Here is a 15,162-nt window from a genome sequence, read left to right on the forward strand (position 1 = left end):
ACTAAGGAATCAACTTTATCCTTCGAAAAACCTCTAACATCAAAGAATTGTCACTGTCTTTTTTAGCTCCAATACACAAACCAACTGATGCTCTAATCAGTACTACCAGTATGTGGTCTGTAGCTATTGAACTTTGTCCTAACAAACCTTTGCTTCTAAGATCATGTATATTTAGATTCAAAACGGTCTTTGGTTATGTACATCAATTACTGGCCGTCACATGCATAGACAGTTTAGTGTAAAGTTCACACACCTTTCCTGACCTCACGAAATCTAGCAATGTACTGCATTCTGTACTTGATTAGGAGTGTTTACATGAGTTACATGTACGTCAAAGCAGGGTTATAACCAGAAAATAGAACATGCAAGTTTAAAACCTTTATTGAAATGAAAGACAGCAGTCTCTAGTATGTAACCACAGATTTACAATAGTTTTGTTGTTGATTATTTTATGGTTATTTTGTAATTCACTGGTAATTTTGCATGTCAAATGAAATTTTGTACTTTGTAAAATGTGGAGTGACTGTCTAAAATGACTGGTAGACAGTGGCTGGCTAAAAGCCTGCGTCCAATGTATGTTGTGAACATTTTTTACCAATGAGTTTTTTTTTTGTATTTAAAGCACCACACTCTGTGGTAGTTCAAATTATGTGTAAAAAATGCATTTGTCTGTAAACAGGAAAATATTCCCTTGGTTTTATTTTTTAGTGGATTTAATGTTGCCAGATATCACTGTGTTTCAAATTTCTATTGTTGAGTTTAATATGCACTAAATTAAGCTTTTAAAAAACTGTTAATAATTAATCCAAAAACAGTACTACACATAAGATGCATATGAAACATGGAACTTGAAATTCATACCTTCCTTGGATTCTGTGCACACTACTGGTGATGTGCTTTAAATAGAATACATATTGAGTTTGCCCAATATCACATTAAAACATTTTATAACCAGGTGAAGTGCACAGTATTTGTTTAGTGCATATTATACTATTAAATTGACACCCCCAACAAGACCCCTAGAGGATAAGATAGTTGATGTTATATAAACCCTTGTAATCCTTGGAATCTGATAACTTTTTGACATTTCCCCTGCATTTTGTCTAAAGTATCGGTATATATGACCAGTCTGATCAAACAGTGTGTGTCTCTCGTCTTAACTACCTAATAATATTGTTGCCATGTGTTGTGTTATCAGTAATATATTAAAGGTATGATTTTGTACATTACCGCAAGTGGGTGCTGTTGAATCTGAGAGGTGGTGTTGAAATTCCTGTTCCTGTTTAACAGATAACTTCATGCTTGGATAACTTCACTGATATGAAATTAAGTTCAAGACAATAAAAAAGGGTGGATTGCACAAGTTTATGAGGCAGTCTTACTCAGCATGGATAATCTACTGAATTTATATTTGCATCAATTGACCCAGCTTATTTTTACACATGGAAAATATGAGGAATAACTTGACCATGATTCTAAATTGTATATATTCTCTTTTTTCTGCCTGCTTAGTATTTCTGTAAGGGTATTCCACCTGATATCACTTTACTACTTGTTGTAGTTCTAGATTCACATGTAAAATTGACAGGATATCATATTTTTGCGTGACAGAACAACTTCTAAATAATGTTCTGAATGTACCAGGCACCACAAATGGTAGTATTCCAAGCTTCTTGTTTGTTCCCATCTTTTGGTTATATATCAGATCGTATGACTAGAAAACAAAACAGGATGTTACCTAGCAGCTGTGATGAGTCAATAATTTAAATAAAAGATGATGAAACATCTGAATTTCATTGTCTGCCACGTTCCATACTCCACGAAGTAAGTTGGACCAAACTAGTCCAGCTGACGTCTGTCGCTTTGCTTGACTGCTGTGTGGCCTGATATCTTAGTAACAAAAGGGTTTCATTAAACCAAGAAATAGAGAAACAGAAAACAAAACAAAAAACATTCCAAAGAAACATATCCTAATGAAAAAATAAAGCATACATGTATTACCACTATGCAGTATGCTTCACTGTTACATCCTTGCTGACCCAATTGTATATAGCTACCATAAAAACTGTATGTGTTTACTTGTTTTATGTAGCTGCAATCGTATGTCTATATCCCCAAATGATAACTATTTAAGTTATTTTAGCAACACTGAAACAGTTTGTACCAGGGATACCCCTAATTTTTGACTCCCGTGTGCAAGGCACACAATGGGAGTCTTTGCAGTTACCCTGTCTGCGTGTGCGTGTGCGTGTGCGTGTGCGTGTGCGTGTGCGTGTGCGTGTGCGTGTGCGTGTGCGTGTGCGTGTGCGTGTGCGTGTGCGTGTGCGTGTGCGTGTGTGTGTGTGTGTGCGTGTGTGCGTGTGTGTGTGTGCGCGCGTGCGCGAGTCTGTTCCACTGATATCTCGTAACCGTATATTGGTTTTTAATGAAACTTGGTGCATAGATGCTTATTTATGATGCATTTGATTAGGTTTTGGTTGAAACTATGCAAATTAATTACTAATTTGCATGATAATTAGCTGTTCCATAACTGTTCCACTGATATCTAAAGAGCCATTTGTTGGATTTTGATGAAACTTGTTACATAGATGCTCTAGACTAATGTACATATTTGATTAGTTTTGGGTAAAAATCCATGCATATAATTAACCTAATTTGCATAATGAACAGTCAATATTTCGTCTTTTCCACTGATATCTCAGGTACTAGTCATCACATTTGAATGAAACGTAAAAAGATACATAGGACAATGCACAGACAGATACGTGAAATATTAATTACCTAATTTGCATAATTATATGTATTACTTCATTACTTTTCAATAAAACTTGGTACATAGATGCTCTAGAACAATTTAGAGACCTAATTAATTTTGGGTAATAATGTGTTCATAATTAGCCAATTTTCAGCTTTTACACTATCACATGTACTAATTATTCCATTTCAATGAAACTTGATACATTGATGCTCTAGAACAATGCACATCCCTGCTCAGTTTTCAGATCATATTAATTACCTAATTTGCATAATAATAATAATAATTCATATTTGTTTGGCGCCCTCAAACAATATGCAGACCTAAATCTATGCATAATAATTGCTTAATTTGTATAATAATTCATTTGGTTCATTGAGGTAATCCACAGCGGACATTATTAGTTTAATGTTGATAAACACGCATATTGATTATCTATTATTAGCCAATTTCTGATATATAAAAAAATCAGATTTAAATTGAATTCATCACAGAGATGCTCTGGAATTAGACTAAAAACCATGGATGAAAATTCAAATGTATTTTCTGTATGTATTATACATTTTGATACTGTGAATCACATTGTTTTCAAGTTCAAGTTCTCATTTGAAAAGCAAATCTTAAATTTTGAATCAGTTTCAATGTGTCTCCAATACTTTTCAGCACACAGGAGTTCTTTCTAAGCTTTCTTGTGGATAATTGTTTTGATACAATCAAAACAGGCCTTGCATGCTTTAGTCAATAGTTAGCAACAGGGGATAATATGCTCTGTATAATCAACACAATAGTATGGTAATAATTAATCTTAGTGTGTAACCTTTATTTGATCACTGGTGTTCAATTTGGCTGAAATGCATCCCACTTCATATTGAATTTCAGACTTGTTTTCGTCCTGTCAATTATTGGAATGCACCATGGTATTTCGTAGAAAGCATGATTATTAATTTGTAAAGTAAATTGTCAGTGAGATTATTAAATGAACAACAGGTGATGAGAGTGTTGGAAATTAAGGTAGTTTGGGACAAATTCAAATTAACATATATGCAGTGCATTCTGGGAGATAAAATCTCATTGTATATATTGGATAAACTTGTATTACCCTAAATGATTTCACATTCTTCTTCGTCTGTCAATTTTTCGTATGCTTAACTGAGGGTATATGGTCTTGCTTTAAACCTGTGCTATTTTAAAATTGTTCAAGGAGTTTAGATAAATTTTGTACTACGTGTCAGTTGTCATATACATTGTTATTAGCATAAGAAACAAACACTCCCAGATACCACTTCCCCCCTTATCATTGTTTTTCAGTACACAACTCTGTTGAACGTGACTGAGATTATTCAGAACTTCCTGTAAAACCTGTCCATACCCGATTTTGTCCATTGAGATTTCATCATCTTTCAGGAGTGTTTTTTCAGTCCTGACCTTTATAGCTGTTGAAATTGCATCATCTTTTGGAAGTTGTTTTCCAAACATGGTGTGGTGTGATGGACCAAGTCAATAAATCGTACTAATATCTCTCAAAATAAGTCATGCATTTTGCAATTTAAAATTATATTTTTATCTTCAACCACCTCCATTAGTTTTATTAACATGTTCACTGTATTCTAGAATGTTCCATCAGAAGGTGTTATTAATTTCAATTGCTTTTATTGGAATCCTATAATAGCTCATGAGGAAACTAGAACAGCTATTGTAATGTATGTTAATGTTGTTTAACTGAAAGTGAGATAATTTGGGTCAGCTATCCCAGGTTTCTAATATCTGGGACAGGGAATACATGTGATCAGCTTCTACTAGTCTGGTGGAGATAGTAACAGTACTAATTTTTAGCTCCGCTGTCGACTTTGTCGAGCGGAGCTTATCATATGAGTGATTGTCCGTGTCAATGTTTTACTTTTTCGACTTCTTCTTGAAAACTACAAGCCTGAATGCTTTGATACTTGGTGTATATGTACCTTGGGTAGACCTCTCTCAGATTTGTTCATTTCATGATGATATCTTCTATTCTCTAATTTTGGTGAATATTTTTGTCATTTTTGCTAAAAAGTGATATTTTCGACTTCTTGTTGAAAACTGCAAGTCCAATTGCTTTGATATTATATATATAGCTTCTACACGTGGACCTCTCTCAGATTTGTTCATTTCATAATGATATCTTCAATTCTCTAATTTTGGTGAATATTTTTGTAATTTTTGGTAAAAAGTGATATTTTCAACTTCTTGTTGAAAACCGCAAGTTCAATTGCTTTGATATTACATATATAGGTACTACATGTGGAACTCGCTCAGATTTGTTCATTTTCTAATGATATCTTCTGTTCTTTAACTGCCATGTGCATTGCTAACAGCGGAGCTATCTCAGCCGACAGGCTGCTTGTGTATTTTAGTTGCATTGAGTCACAATTTGTATGCTCCAGCCACAAGGAGTTGGGAGTTTGGGATCCAGTTAGGGGTACTACAAATATTTTGGAACCAGTGAAAGAAAGCTCAGACATGTACAAATTGTTGTAAATTCAAAACAAGACAGGAGTACAATGTTCGACGGGAGATAGAAAATGAGAGAAATGATGATGAGGATAAAGCTAGTGATAGGTCTGTTGAAAGTATTTGTGCAGAAAAAAAGATCTCTTGTGATGTAGAGAGCCAAGTTAGGAACATCACCCTCCCCTCTATTTTGATCACTGCCTGCCACCAGCATTATCAAATCCATACTTGGTACCAGCCAGCTGTGCACTGATAGTCCCTGGACCAACTTATGTTTTGTGTTATTTAATCAGGATGAATAATGCATGGCAATTCATATAATTGCATCTCATTTTAATATAAATAATGAAAATAAAACATTCCATTGTATGCTAATTATAATTGTATGTGTGTCAAGGCACTTAAATCTCTCCCTGACTTTGATGGTTTTAATTTATTACATTCAATGTGTCTTCATCTAAAGACGACAATTTTGTAGATGCATTTCAAGTTTCATTAATCATGCTTTATTCTTTCTGTTGCTAGTGGTTTTACCTAATTAACAAATAAATATAATTTTAATGTTCTTGTGAGTTCACCTTCCTGTCTGTCCCGCGAGTGAAAAGAGTTCAATACTTTTCACATAATTATAATTTTTATAAATTAAAGCCATTTTCTAAAAAGGGCAAATACAGTCTGTGTCACTTCAGCTCATAAATGACACATTGTTCTCATTCTGTTCCCCTCATTTTTAGACCCTGCCCACCCCTTTCATAAATAGTGGTATTATCTACTTATTCATGCTCACATCAGCTGATGTTTTTTATGTTCATAAATCGGTTCTAGCTAGGGCAGCCACTTAGAAAGTATTGGCGTCTGTGAATGTTTCGTAAAAGGTGCATGTAATCAAGAAGGGGTAAAACCCTCAGTTAAACATTGTAAAAACTCCAGCGGATGGACGTACTTGGCAGCAGCTTGGATTTGTTTCTTTCCTTGTATATTCCCAGACAGGCATTTCTTGTTCAAAATTCTAAATGTGTCAATGTTCTCAATTTAAACAGAAGAACAAGATGTTCATCGATGTCTTCCTACAGACCAGTCGGTTGGATCATATCACCCAAGTGATGGGATTCCATCCACAGTATCTTGAACATTTTTTTAGAACACAGAATTTCATGCTGCGTGGAGATGGTCCTCTACCATATGACTATAGACATTACATTGCTATTATGGTAAGTATGTTTTTCTTCTTCTGCTTTACTGACAGTGAGTACTCGCTTCACCTTTTCACCTCGCACAATTGATACGTCTCACTGGATTTAAAAGCCCATTACATTTTTGTTAATTTGTTTATTGTTTATTGTGTATTGTTTACTACATATTTAATCACATAATGACAAAGTTGGCAAAAAAAATGTGTCCCCTTTTAAAATCTTATATAGAATTTAAATTAATTGATGTTTAAAACATCGTAAAAGTGAGTGAGATATTCAAAGCTCAATAAAACAGTCTTTATCGTGTTTAGCCAGCCAGTGTACATGCTTAACCACTTTCCCAAGCATTTGATCAATTCAGCCGTGTGTTATTGATGACAGTGACAACTCATACCGCTGACATTACTGCAGAGAGTGAAAAATTCACTGGGTTTAATTTTAGATTTAATGTTGCAGGCACTAGGTTTAAATATTCTGATGCTGCATGGATATTCTCTAAGCTTTAAATTCACTGGTTCATGAAGAAAACATACTATGGTTAACTTTTAATTTAGCACGTTTTTACTTTATCTATATAGCCAAAAATAAAATACAGTGAATAAATAAGCTTTCATATGTTAAATATACAGTCGTTGCACAGTGTCATGTTGTTATGGGTCCCATAGCGAAGTATACAATGCGTGTAAAATACTTTGCTTGCTTACTCGAAATCATAACACTTGCGACGTGATGACTGTAGCACTTCAACTGCTATCACACAGTCAATTACTGTAAAGTTAGTGTTTACATCAACAAAAATAAAATCGTGTGAAAGTACAGTTGTCGACAAATTATTATGAACATAATTTGTGTCTTTCAGCAAAAAACAATTCCCAGCTAGAATACCCATAGTATTACCATAGTTTCACGGATTTGTCTCAATGTACATCAAATAAGCAATATGCTTCAGCAGATTTTTAGACAGGTAATTAGAAATCAGTGAATAGGCGTTTTTTTTTTTTATAAGCTCAGTGTGTTCTAGGATATATTTAGTTCATATTAGCATGGTTTAAGTGGCTTTGTGCCTGCAAAATATACCATAATGTACCCCGCACTATGCCGCTGCTTATATCTCTGGGGAGAAAAAACAAAAATTTAATACTGAAAATATTACACAGAGAATATTAGAACACCTATAAATCCCTACCAATTTAGTCTGTTTTTTTCCTCCTGAGAACTGAATTATCCTTCAAATAAACCTGATTGATTCATACATGTATATGTATATTAGATGAAGACCACAGCAATTTACACCTGCATAATGCATTGCTTGAAGTAATTTGCTGATTTAGCATTATTGGGCTTTAGGGACAAACCAATGACATGAAATGAAGATTCTGTGTCATAAGTAAGGAAATCTGAAATAACTCTTTGTTATACCAATTATTTAAGATGCAATCTCAGATGTTGCGTCTGCAATGCACACAGACAAAACAAATTGGCATTCGTTTTCTATTTTAATATTAATAATATATTTTATGTCAAACTAATAAAAGTAAATATTATAAAAATAGAATCCTTTTGTAATTGTTCCTAAACATGTATATGTGCATGCATGAATTTTTAGCTCCGCTGTCGACTTTGTCGAGCGGAGCTTATCATATGAGTGATTGTCCGTCGTCGTCCGTGTCAATGTTTTACTTTTTCGACTTCTTCTTGAAAACTACAAGCCTGAATGCTTTGATACTTGGTGTATATGTACCTTGGGTAGACCTCTCTTAGGTTTGTTCATTTCATGTTGATATCTTCAATTCTCTAGTTTTGGTGAATATTTTTGTCATTTTTGGTAAAAAGTGATATTTTCGACTCCTTGTTAAAAACCGCAAGTGCAATTGCTTTGATATTACATATATAGGTACTACATGTGGACCTCTCTCAGATTTGTTCATTTTGTAATGATATCTTTAATTCTCTAATTTTGGTGAATATTTTTGTCATTTTTGGTAAAAAGTGATATTTTCGACTTCTTGTTAAAAACCGCAAGTGCAATTGCTTTGATATTACATATATAGATACTACATGTGGACCTCTCTCAGATTTGTTCATTTTGTAATGATATCTTTAATTCTCTAATTTTGGTGAATATTTTTGTCATTTTTGGTAAAAAGTGATATTTTCGACTTCTTGTTAAAAACCGCAAGTGCAATTGCTTTGATATTACATATATAGGTACTACATGTGGACCTCTCTCAGATTTGTTCATTTTGTGATGATATCTTCAATTCTCTAATTTTGGTGAATATTTTTGTAATTTTTGGTAAAAAGTGATATTTTCGACTTGTTAAAAACCGCAAGTGCAATTGCTTTGATATTACATATATAGGTACTACATGTGGACCTCTCTCAGATTTGTTCATTTTGTGATGATGTCTTCAATTCTCTAATTTTCGTGAATATTTTTGTAATTTTTGGTAAAAAGTGATATTTTCGACTTCTTGTTAAAAACCAATAGTTCAATTGCTTTGATATTACATATTTAGATACTACATGTAGACCTTTCTCAGATTTGTTCATTTCGTGATGATATCTTGTATTCTATAATTTTGGTGAATATTTTTGTAATTTTTGGTAAAAAGTGATATTTTCGACTTCTTGTTAAAAACCAATAGTTCAATTGCTTTGATATTACATATTTAGATACTACATGTAGACCTTTCTCAGATTTGTTCATTTCGTGATGGTATCTTAGATTCTATAATTTTGGTGAATATTTTTGTTATTTTTGGTAAAAAGTGATATTTTCGACTTCTTGTAAAAAACCAATAGTCTGATTGCTTTGATATTACATATATAGGTACTACATGTAGACCATCCTCAAATTTGTTCATTTCGTGATGATATCTTCAATTCTCTAATTTTGGTGAATATTTTTGTAATTTTTGGTAAAAAGTGATATTTTCGACTTCTTGTTAAAAACCAATAGTTCAATTGCTTCGATATTACTATATAGATACTACATGTAGACCTTTCTTAGATTTGTTCATTTCGTGATGATATCCTCAATTCTCTAATTTTGGTGAATATTTTTGTCATTTTTCGTAGAAAGTGATATTTTCGACTTCTTGTTAAAAACTGTAAGTCCGATTGCTTTGATACTATACATATTGTTCATTTTCTAATGATGTCTTCAGTTCTTTAATTGAAATGTGCATTGCTAACAGCGGAGCTATCTCAGCCGATAGGCTGCTTGTTAAATATTATCATATGTTCATTAGTCCCCGTTCGGACAAAGTCCGAAAACAGGGACTTATAATTTGGTCTCCGTTCGTGCGTCCGTCCGGAGTCATATCTCAGAATCCCTTGGACCGATTCCGTTCATTCTTTGCATGTGCCTAGTACTTTATGTGGGACATATGCCCCAGTGGTTTAGCGATTCAATTTAAAATGGCCGACTGGCAGCCATTTTGTTTTTCTAAAATGTTGTATTTTGGACATGCTTTGTCAGTTTCATTCAAACTTGGTACATAGATTATACATGTTAGGATACATGTCCATGACGATTTATTTCACAATTGGATCAAAGATGGCCAACTGGCAGCCATCTTGTTTTTTGAAAATGTCGTATTTTGGACATGCTTTGTCAGTTTTTATTCAAATTTAGTACATAGATGATACATGTTAGGATACATGTCCCAGACCGTCTGTGAGTTCCTGAGTCTGTCCGTCCGTGTGTCCGTCCGTCAGTGCGTCAGTCTGTCCAGAGTCATATTTCAGAATCCTGTGGACCGATTCCGTTCATTCTTTGCATGTGCCTAGTACCTTATGTGGGACATATGCACATGCAGTGGTTCAGCGATTCAATTCAAAATGGCCGACTGGCAGCCATCATGTTTTTTTTATGCGGTATCTTGGACGTGCTCTGTCAGTTTTCATTCAAATTTGGCACATACATGTACTTTATACATGTTAGGATGCATGTCCATGACAATTTGTTTCAAAATCTGGTCAAGGATGGCCGATTGACAGCCATCTGACTTTTTGCCTTACTACTATATTTTCACAATTTATGTACCATTTTCATTCGTATTTGGCAAATACATCATACCATAGACCCTAGAGGGTCTATGATCATACATATCAGTGTGTTTCATAATCAGATCAAAGATGGCCGAGTAACGGCTGTTTTTATTTTTGGCCATATTACTACTACACGGAACACGTGTTTTGATGTAAATAAACAATCTGTTGTATACATCACTTGGAACTCAAGTTTCAAGGACACGCTCGCGACAACCCCTCTGCTTTAATATGACGAGCACAAAGAGAACTTAATTTAACGGGAACTGTGTCATTTTCAATGACTTGTTTTTATGTTGTTTTTTCTCTGATCTGTGTAACTATGTAACTAACATTATTGTATCTATAAACTCTTTCTTGTGCTTGACATCAATCAATATACATGTAATTATGGCCTCATTATTGAATTGATCTGCTTTAATTGCTAATTGTGATTAAAGCACAAGGCAGTAGGTTATATTTTCTCTATAGAACAGCTAATACAGTGAATACTTAACTCAGAAATGAGATTTTCTCTTGTATTTAAACATTGGGGGGGGGGGGGGTTGACTGTGCCAGCCTAAGCCTGTACATCATTGCAAAAAGCTGTTTTTATGATGAAGATATTCACTTTGATAATTTATATAGAAGCAGTTATGTCCAGAAAGCTTTACCTTGACCATGATTTGAAGGTTGATATGGATCTTGTATGTGCTTGTCACATAAAGGTATTATTTATTTAGACAAAACTGGATCATGTGTGCGTAGTGTGTGACCACTACCTATTTATTACTGTTAATCCTCAAAGTCACTGTATACAAAACAACAATGCTGACTTGAAAGTATGCCAATGTCAATAATACAATCACTAGGTGAGATGGCAGAGTTACAGTTGCATGTATATTGTCACATTAAATGCCATCATTTTTTTCGCTAAACATTAGTGCATCTTTTTTTAAATTTTTTGAAAGGTGACTTTGTCTTTCAAAGGGTTTGTGATTTTAACGAAAAGTTTTATTTTTCTTACATAAACACTTAAGTTCTATAAAAGTGGTTATGGTATTTTTCTGTCATCAGTAAAAGTCAGTCACCATGTCCTTACAAATCCACAGTTATATAATCATTAAATTTGACATTTTGTAGCTGTAAAAACACTCTGACTTTGGAACAATTATTCCCTGTGAAAGTAGTGTTTGACGTCATACTGTGTCATTCTGTTAAAACTCAATTTACTGTGTAATTTAACCATTCATTTGCTGTCACTATAACTTGATAATCAGTACTATGCTAAACAATCTTTTCTGTAAGGGGGCACCAAGCAAAGTCTTGGGCATTAAGGCAATGACCTTTGATGCCTCTGAAGTTCAAGCCTTGTCCTACTTACTTTATTACTTGCACATGTGCTTATGTAATGTGTTTCTATGATCAAAATAATTAATATTTTAATTATTCTTATACAACAAATACAAGTTTGTTTTTATATATGCTTCTATTATGGAACGCTTTTGTAGTGAAGCAACTAACATGGAATTTCAGACATAACATCACCTATATTAAGATTTCTTATGACTTTTCCATATATTGTCAAAAGCCATTTGTAGCAAAACAAGCTACATTTTATATTTTAAAACATTGAAATAATAGAAATTTGAAAATCGAACAGGTTCACTTGTTTGAGATACTAGAAATTCAGGCATCATAAGGGGCAATGCATATTGACTATTTGAGTAATACTTTATTTGTAGGCTGCAGCGAGACATCGGTGCTTGTATATAGTGCGACTTCAAGAGACTGAATATCTGCTGCAAGGTGGAGATCCAGAATGGTTAAAAGGAATTCATCATGTGCCGCATAAACTGAGGCATCTTAATGATCTCAACAAAAAGTTAGCTCATCGGCCGTGGCTTGTGACGAAAGATGACATCCAGGTAAGTTTATGTCAATTGTACAAAGACGGAAAACAACAGTATTTTGGATCCCTTCTATGCATGTATATTGTCGCGCGCAGTTATCTAACATGAACAAATTTTACTTTCTGTATGATGTTCTCCAAGCTAGTTTGTAATTTCAGACATTGTTTTGATAACCACGAGTTGAGTCCTGAGAGACTAGATCGGTTTCTGTAGCAACCGTGACGCTATATCCAAACGTTCGCTACATTGTTTCCCATTGCGTTCTCGCGGTATTTGTCTGTTTACCGCCCAAAATTCCCACCAAAGTTCTGCCTCGTGTTAGTCGCGTGTCACTCCTAATATGGAATGACAGCGCTATGTTTCGTTTGTATGCGCCAATCATTAGCGTTGTTTTATTTTCGGAACGTTTTGGCATGATATATTCTAGAGTACAAACACGTGTTTGGCTCTTCTCCGATTAGCTGTCACCGAGACAAATGCCGCTCTAACGTTGACAATTACATTAACCAGGCAAAGCGCTGTCGTGAGAAGTCCGATTCCGGCCGTCGCTGTAATTCCTTCTATGGTAGCTTCGCAACTTGATGCTCGTTATGCACACCCTCCTTTCTATGCTCTCTACGATGCCAACTCCTCATGGAGCTATTATTTAGCGATCTATATTTTATACCAAGAAGTATTTGCTGTACAACGTATTGATGTTCATGTTGAGTACAAATAAACCAATTTGAATTATATCTCACGTCTGTTCAACTCAAGAAAACACAACGCAATCGATGTCCGTTTCAATAACAATTCCGCATGATTAGTCAGTTCGTTTTATGTGACGAAAAGAACACCCCAACGCCTAGTTTTGCGATATAAACTTATCCACCACATATATATTAATTCCACTTAAACTTGGCACATTGACATAGACTAAAAATTAACATGTTTATTTAAGATGTTCCTGATCATACAAATAAAACAAATCTTGCTTTCTATATCTCATTGAATTTTTATTCAATTAAAAGCATCTCAGTTTTTGCACTGTGTTGTGTTAAATATGGGTCTCATGCAACATATACAACATATTTGAAATGTCTTATTTACAAAAAGTTTGAATACTTGCTGCACTGTGTGGCTGTATGCTATTTTCATGGCATATACTAAGATGCAAATCATTCTGTTCCTTCCATAGAACCAAATGAGAGAAAGCAATAATACACCCACACTTACTCCCACACAAATACACACACATACATGTATACCCAGTGTATACAGAACGGTTTTACCGTGAGCTTCTAGTTTCAGTCATAATTAAATGTTACTTCTAAATTATTGATTTGTTGAAGGAAGCAGAATAACTGACTCTTTCAAGTAATTACAATAATGTTTAGGTTAGAGTAATCCTATATTTGCAATTCAATGGTAATTTCACCATTCTGTAATGGATCATACTATTTTATGTGGGTGGTGACAGTATTGTTTGCTCTAATAATTAAATGGATTCTTCCAAATAAAGCAGATAAAAAAAATTATTATTTAAAATAACCACATTCATTGCGGTGCCAGTTTAATATGATGCTGGATAAATTTACCTTAGTTTGATTAAATTGAAGCCTACAACCTAGAAAACACCAAAATCCAATACAGTATCAACATAGTGATCTATAATTAATTTTCTCTGTGATTGACAATTTACACCTCAGTAGAAAATAAAACGTGACAAACCAGACACATTAAAAATCTTGAATAGTTATGGTTAGCACAATTATATCTTTTATTTTCATTATTCCTTTTTGTTTTAACAGAAACTACTCCGAGGTGAAGACAATTGGTCAGTATCTGAATTGGTGCATGCTATTACATTATTAACACACTTCCACAGTCTCTGTAGCTATGTCTACGGATGCGGAATACATCCAGAAATCGATATGGAAGGGGGACATACCATGAAGCCGCCCTCAGTCACTGAAGTTACAAACACCAAAGATCATCACATGTCTAACTGTCAAAACTCTGCCGATGCTAACCATGTCCAATCGGTGAGTCCAATATTCTTTTTTTAATATTTTGCTCCTGCATCTAAGCAGAACTTGTGCAAGAAATGATTGCTACTGGCTGCACATCCAGGAATTTTCCCCACCGGGCAACCACCACCAGCGTAAACAAAAGCCAAAAACTCTTAAAAAAAACTGTACTTTGGGCTAGCTGTTGAGACTCTCCTGAACACTGTAAAAAGATTATCCCTACTTGGGCAACATATATCAATTTGGTTGCTTGGAATTACCTCAAGATTGAGTTTGTGCTTTTTCTTGACTTTAGCTGTTTTCACTTGCCTCATCGCCTGTTCACACAAAGCCCATAGAAATACATGGTACAGTTGTGCACATCCTAGAACATTCTGTGATGTAGCTCCGCCCCCCAAAAATGTTCAAATAATAAGCATTATACTGTAAGGTACATGTAATAGCAAAGTACCTTTGCCGGTATGACTACCAACTAACTTTTATTGGCAGCCATTTTCTGAGCAGTAAATATGTAAATACTGTGGATAAATTTAATTTCACTAATTTGTTGGATAATATTCATGTAAATCATTATTGCAAAGTATATTTCACTTGATTTTATTCTCGCTGAATTTACCTGTTCATTGAAAATAAATTACAAGTCTTTTACAGTAATTATTAAAATGTTTATTTAAATTGTAAAATATGTTTAATGAATGTTCTCGCATAAAAGTCTTTCAGTGTCATAAATGTGTATGCTCGGTTCACTTTTTATGATCACCTCAAGAATT

The 15,162-nt window shown here is 34.2% G+C and overlaps 1 protein-coding gene across 2 annotated transcripts in view; it reads left to right on the plus strand.

Annotated features, from left to right (window-relative positions):
* Window positions 1-15,162, plus strand: part of LOC100374305 (sestrin-1-like) — a 119,053-nt gene that overhangs the window by 86,899 nt on the left and 16,992 nt on the right. For both annotated transcript variants that reach the window (XM_085505117.1, XM_085505118.1), the window contains 3 exons: window positions 6,283-6,453; window positions 12,216-12,398; window positions 14,174-14,407. In XM_085505117.1, coding sequence (XP_085361243.1) covers window positions 6,283-6,453; window positions 12,216-12,398; window positions 14,174-14,407 — 588 coding nt within the window. The remainder of the gene's footprint in view (window positions 1-6,282; window positions 6,454-12,215; window positions 12,399-14,173; window positions 14,408-15,162) is intronic.

Source organism: Saccoglossus kowalevskii, chromosome 11 (genome assembly GCF_978046115.1).
Source record: "Saccoglossus kowalevskii chromosome 11, keSacKowa6.1, whole genome shotgun sequence".
NCBI lineage: Eukaryota > Metazoa > Hemichordata > Enteropneusta > Harrimaniidae > Saccoglossus > Saccoglossus kowalevskii.